Source organism: Acyrthosiphon pisum, chromosome X, assembly GCF_005508785.2.
Source record: "Acyrthosiphon pisum isolate AL4f chromosome X, pea_aphid_22Mar2018_4r6ur, whole genome shotgun sequence".
In the NCBI taxonomy this organism is placed as follows: domain Eukaryota; kingdom Metazoa; phylum Arthropoda; class Insecta; order Hemiptera; family Aphididae; genus Acyrthosiphon; species Acyrthosiphon pisum.
Genome location: NC_042493.1, coordinates 12937259 through 12943974, shown reverse-complemented (window position 1 = coordinate 12943974; position 6716 = coordinate 12937259). Strand labels below are relative to the sequence as shown.

At 26.4% G+C, this 6716-nt stretch overlaps 1 protein-coding gene across 1 annotated transcript in view; it reads left to right on the top strand.

The window, feature by feature from the left end:
• Positions 1-6036, top strand: part of LOC107884563 — a 6996-nt gene extending 960 nt beyond the window's left edge. The window contains exons 2-13 of the mRNA XM_016806966.1: positions 1648-1832; positions 2013-2064; positions 2166-2264; positions 2336-2546; positions 2693-2930; positions 3613-3845; positions 3911-4095; positions 4229-4381; positions 4895-5101; positions 5164-5302; positions 5372-5570; positions 5634-6036. Of these exons, the coding sequence (XP_016662455.1) occupies positions 1648-1832; positions 2013-2064; positions 2166-2264; positions 2336-2546; positions 2693-2930; positions 3613-3845; positions 3911-4095; positions 4229-4381; positions 4895-5101; positions 5164-5302; positions 5372-5570; positions 5634-6036 (2304 nt within the window). The remainder of the gene's footprint in view (positions 1-1647; positions 1833-2012; positions 2065-2165; positions 2265-2335; positions 2547-2692; positions 2931-3612; positions 3846-3910; positions 4096-4228; positions 4382-4894; positions 5102-5163; positions 5303-5371; positions 5571-5633) is intronic.
• The last annotated feature ends 680 nt before the right edge of the window (positions 6037-6716 follow it).

Here is a 6716-nt window from a genome sequence, read left to right as displayed (position 1 = left end):
TGTACTATGGTATGGCATTTTTTGCAAAAAATGTTGTATAAGTTGGAAACCCCTTATGATACTGTGTTCCCTCAAGTTTCTAAATTAATATGTGAGTTAATTAATTAGTTTAGTTAGCAATTAAAAACTGTATATTTTAAATAGTATTCTGCATCAACATTTTTTCTATATCTATTATGATATAATTATAACAATACATTTTACAAGTTTTCTTTGTATAATTTTAAACATTTTTTTTTTTAACTTTGTATTCTTCATTATAACTAATCCAGGTTGGAGTTTGTGAAACAGAACAATATTTCTTTTTATGATTACTATTATGACTATTGTTATTAGAAAATATAAAGTTGTCACAATATAAGTTAATTATATTTATCATTGGTTTATCCTCTATACCTAATCTAACCTTTTAACATCACAAAAAAAAAAAATGGGAATAACATATTTTTTCATGATATTCATGAATTTAATTAAGTTTAGTTTTGTTCAATTGTATTTTAATTGATTATTTGAATGAAATACTTGAAAAATATGCAAGGATTAATTGTAATTTAGGTATGGCCGCTGGTATGGGTGGAAGGCTTCATGACTAAATAATATATATAAGAGGTGACTTACCTGTAATGTTTTTTTTATAAACATAAAAAATAACCATACCAAAAAAATAAACATGTCAATTCAAAACATTTGTTTATTAATTTGACAATCTAATTTTTTTAATTGAGAAATAAATAGTTATTGTGTCAATATATGGTTTTATAAATTAAAAAATAAATTTATTTACTTAACAAACTATACTTTTTATGTTAATAAAGCTATTTATCAACTTATAAATTTGAGTTTAAACTTGACAAATAAATTGTGTATTTTCACAAATAAGTAGTTATTGAGTTAACTACAAATATATCATTTTAATAGTTTTATTGTCAATTTGATAATACAATAGTTTGTTATTTGATAAAGTCAACATATAATTTTATAATTTTATAACTGGGATTCTACAATATTATTGTTATATATTCATTAACAATTTTGTTGGTTTCATTTTGACAATTATATTGTTGGAAGTATACTAACCACTATTTTGTTGAATCACCTATGATTTTTATCAATGTTACAGTGTTATTTTTTTCAGTGATATATAGTCCTATCCCCTCTCTTACCAGATCCCTGGCGGACTACGTCGTTGGTTCTCACAGTCCAGGGGGCCTTCTACAAGATGTGCCTTTGGTCGGTGCGGGGCATGGCTTAAGATAAACAGGTTACGAAACCACCCATTAAAACTACACAACAGAAATGATGCCCAAAGATTCTCGAATATAAACAGCTGATGGTTTGTGCGAGAATAGCAGCTAGCGTTCTTGCGGCCAAAAACAATATTATTTATTATCAATGTTATCTTTAAACATTTACCCGCGAATTTTTATTGATGGATATTTGGCATGACATATTATAGGTATATTATTTGTTATGATATTTGGGATTTGGATTAAAGATTACAATACAATACAATCCTCAATAATTTGCTTATGTAATGTTGCAACAATTTCCATTTTTCATCGTTTTACTTTTTGCCTTTTTAGTAGTTTACTTTGTACACTTATTTTGTACTATATTTTTCTTTATTCCAATATGGTTTCCAACAAGTGTTGTGTTCCTGGCTGTAGTAAAAGTGCTGCATCTAAATTTGGTGTTTCTGAAAACATGATGAATGTTTGGGAAAATATTATTGGGTGTCCTTTAAACAGGAATTCAAGAGTTTGTGCAAACCACTTTAAACCTAGTGATATTACATCAACATGGGAGTCTGGTAATGGTAGTAGCCAATCTCGGTATGTCTATTGAAATCATATATGATTACCTAATACAATTAGAATTAATGTGAAATTATATTTTTATAATAAATAAATATATGAATATATATTATATTATATATTATTATTATATATATACATTATACATATAATTAAAAATGAATAGATAATAGGTACATTTTTTTAGATTTGTTTAAGAAAGCCACGATTAAAATCCGGAGTTATACCAATTAATAATTTAAGTGATGAAGTAAATGACATAAACCAGATTAGTTTAGGAAATAGTATAGATATATAAATATATTATATATCTTCAAATATTTTATTTTTACAAATTTAAAATATTATTAGGTGAATAAAACAATGACAATGCTTAACGAACATAATTATTTTAAAGTTAATCTAAATGATGAGTTTGAACCACCACTTGCCAAACGAGCACGTATTGAGGTTTGAATAAATTATAATTTTAATAACAATAACAAAAGTAAATTAAAAATAAATTTATTTTAAATGCCCAGTTATCTGACAGTGTAATTGAATCAATATCTGAGGTAGTAATTCAAGATAATATATTGATAAATGATGAAAGTTCAATTTCACTACCCATGAATTGGTTCTGTGATGTTACTACTAATAATGGATCTGTTATAGCAAAAACTTATTTTACTCTCAGTCCATTTCAAATATACAATAAAAGAATTGTGGAAAAACGATTAGTTATATTAAAAGGTATTAAAATAAGTTAACAATAGTTACATCTACATCTAAATGTTTGTCATAATGACTAGTATTGTGGATAATAATTTGTCAGTTAAAAAAAAAAATATGTGTACTTCTGATACTAACTTAACTTTACCATAAAAATATATTTATAGATTCAGAGCCAACACTTTACCTTAATGAGAAACAAATTAAGTTATCACAGGTTGGAATAAATAATTATGATGAAACATTGAATGTTGAATACATGCTAAATATACTTGCAAAAGTTAATGTTTGTCGAGGTGTAAAAACTGACAAAAATGTAAAAACTTCTTTTGGTTCTCAATTTATAGAATTTAATGGTCACTGGAGACATGCAAATTGCTTAAATATTATAGAAGATGGAGCCAGGTATTAAATTCTGAAATATTTTAAATTTTCCTTAATAAATTAATTTTAAAATAATAACATTTCTAATTGCATTCTGTTAAATAGTCAATTATGTGTATGGTGTAATAGATTAAAATACACCATAAATAAAAAATTCAAAATATTGTCAGCTGGAAAGTCTTTAAGAGTACCTTTAACACCGAGCAAAAAAAGCAAATTCAAAAAAATTCTTAAATCCAAAAAAATTGTAAGCCAAAAGTTTTCGAGAGCGCATAAAACAATTAAAAATTTGAAATTGCAGTTGAATAATATCAAAACTAAAATATCCCAAGTCTCATCAACCACATTAAATGAAATAATTCAGAAATCTAATTTATCTGACTGTCAATCTAATTTAGTCAATGCAATTTTTAATGCTGCTAAAGTTAAATGTAAGAATCAGAGAAGGTATAGCGATAACTGGATTCTATTATGCTTAATTTTACAGATTAGGTAAGTTATTACAAAATATAATAATATGAATAAATATGAATCATACAAATTAATAATTTTCAGAAGCCCAAGTGGATATAGATTTCTGAGAAACCAAAACATACTTCCACTTCCCTGTGTAAAAACTGTTAGAAAATATCTTTTGGCAATTAATAATGAATGTGGATTTGACCTTAATTTCTTTAAACTTCTGAAAAAAAAAAATGTTAAGTAAAAGTGACTATCAAAAAAAAGGCATTTTACTATTAGATGAGGTATATTTGAGATCAAGTATATCAGTCAACAGCCGTACTTTAAGTTATTCAGGATTGGAAGATTTTGGTGGAGAACTTCCAAGTAGAGACACTGAAAAAGCAGATCATGGTTTGGTCTTTATGTGGTCTAGTCTTGCAGATAGTTTTACACAACCTATTGCAGTTTTTGCCTCCAAAGGTCCTGTAAAAGGTATATAAATTATAATTGATAAGAAAAATGCAAATTTAATATCCAAATATTTAAACAATTTTAAGGAATGGATTTGACCAAATTAGTAGTGAAAGCAATAATGTTATTAGAGAATGCAGGAGCACAGGTTTTGGGACTAACTACTGATGGGGCCAGTACAAATAGGACCATGTGGAATAACTCAGGCATTTCAGGAAAGATAGGGAATACAAATAATAGTTTTTGTAATCCATTTGATGAAACTAGAAAAGTTTTTGTTTTTAGTGACGCACCTCATCTCATTAAGACGATACGTAATCGCTTATACGAAAAAAAATGTTTAAAGGTAATATAAATACATAAAAAGGTTTTTTATATACTTACATTATGTGTTATAAATTTAGTTGGATCCTTCCAAACCATTTGTAAAATGGGAACATTTTTCTGAAGTGTACAGGCTTGATGAAAATAAACTAGGGAAAGTATGTCCAAAAATTACTAGGAATCATATATATTTAACTAATTTGTCAAAAATAAAAGTTAAGTTTGCAACTCAGGTAAATCTGATATCTAATTTAAAAATGTTTTAAATAATAATGCTATTAAAAATTATCAACTAATTTTAATACTTATGTTAGCTTTTCAGTAATTCAATGGCTGTAGGTATACAATTTTATAGAAATAGAAATGAAAAAAATCTTATACATTCTGAAGAAACAGAACAATTTACTTTGTTTATAAATAATTTATTTGATGCGTTAAATCGTAAATTTCCTGCAGAAGGAATCAGAAAAAATTCTTATGATTTTGAGGTTTTTCTTTATGTTTAACAAATATTTATGTTTGTTGGTACTTGACATTAGATATAGCTGTACTGTGTTTTATGTTCAAATCTTTATGTTGCATGATGCTTTTGTGGTTTATTGTTCAAAACTATAATAATATAAAAATAGAGTAATGTTAAAGTAACATTTTTATATACTGTGTACTATTAGAAAAACTTTGTGGGAATATTTTTACTTAATATTTTATTAATTAATTCATGCTCATTTTTCAAATAATGTACTTAGATTCTTGAAAATGCAATGAAATGGTTAGATTCTTGGGAGTCAAAAGTTATAGATGGACTCATATCTTCAAATGAATTTTTAACTCAGCAAACAGCTGATGGATTGAGAGTAACAATTAAATCTAGCATTGAACTTTCAAAATATCTGTTGGACAGTTGTAATTTTTCATTTGTATTAACTGCTAAAATGAATCAGGATAAACTGGAAGTATGAAATATTTAATTTTAAAGATTGACCATCTTACACTTACTAACATATATTATTTAAAGAAATTTTTTGGTATAATACGTCAAGTTTCTGGTCCTAACGACCACCCGTCTACACCAACATTCTTACAATTATACAGAATGTTGACTGTATCTTCTCTAATAAAACCACCTAAAAGTGGTAACTGTACAATTGATGAAGGTAAATCATTTAAATGGGTATATATGATCTATAATAAGTACTTTATATATTTACTTACATACTTTACAGTTCAAAAACCGGTACTTGATATTTGCGACTTTAAAAATCTTATTTCAAATGAATCATTGCGTGAAGAAAAAATTAAAAACATGAAGAGTAAATTAGACCTGATAATTGAAGATAAGAACTGGGACTGTGAAGACATATTTTTAGAGCACGATTATACAAAAAGTTCAGTTTTTGAATGTGTGGTTTACTATTTAGGAGGGTAAAGATGATTTAATATTATTTCCTACATAAATGTCTAATAAGTTTTTAATTAAATCTGTAGGTATTTAGCTAGACGACTGTGCAAAAAATCCAAGTGTGAAGTATGTATAAAAAATTTAAAGAATGATGGTAACTTAGGTATGGAATCAGAGTTGGTAAATTTAAAAAGCAAAGGATTTTTAACTCATCCTAGTGGTAACTTATATAAAATATTAAAAGTATTGGAAACTTGCTTTTGTAAACATGCAAGTGCTGGTGATGTCTTTGAAAATACTTACAATGAATTTTTTCTTCATGTGACAAGCTTGACATTTTCATGTTCTATTCATAAATATGAAATGATTACAGATATCTTCACCATATATATAACAATGCGTATGAGGCAATTTACATACATTGAAAATCAAAAATTAAATAAAATTAATAGAGCCAAAAAGAAACTTTCAAAACTTGTATCCAGTTAGGTTAATAAATGTTTTATATTATCATTTATCCGTGTTATATTTATGTATTATAATTGTTTATTTATGAAAAAAAAAATCTCATAAAAATCTTAAAATATTGTGTTGTTTAGTGTTTACGGGGTAAGTTAAAAACTTAAAACTAAAATACATGGCAAAATTCAAAAAGTATCGTGGAAAAATATAAATAAAGCTAATTAGTACCGCGTGGAGCGCTAGGTATCATTCTCGCTAGTATCCGAGGATTGACACACTAGAGCCTCAATAATCACAGCTGCGTTTCGTAACCTGTTTATCTTAAGCCATGCTCCTAATCAATATATCAGTCATTGAGTTATCAAGTGAGTAATCATATTATTGTACACATCATGATATTGTACTTAACTGTCTTATATTCAAACTCTCGGATAACAGACAAAGTAATACATTTGAGGGAAAAAACAACATTCCTGCATCATATCAACTTTTATTCAAGATTTGTAAAGATAAACCTTTATCCATATATGTAATACTTAAATGATTGTCCGCAACACGTTCTATAACCCGAGACGAATTTTATACGAGCTAAGTTATAAATATCAATCTATAGCGATGACATTTCCTAGTATGTTATTAACTATTTTTGTTTGATTGTAGCATATGGTTAAATTTCTTACTATGATAGTAACTATTATCTTTAGAAA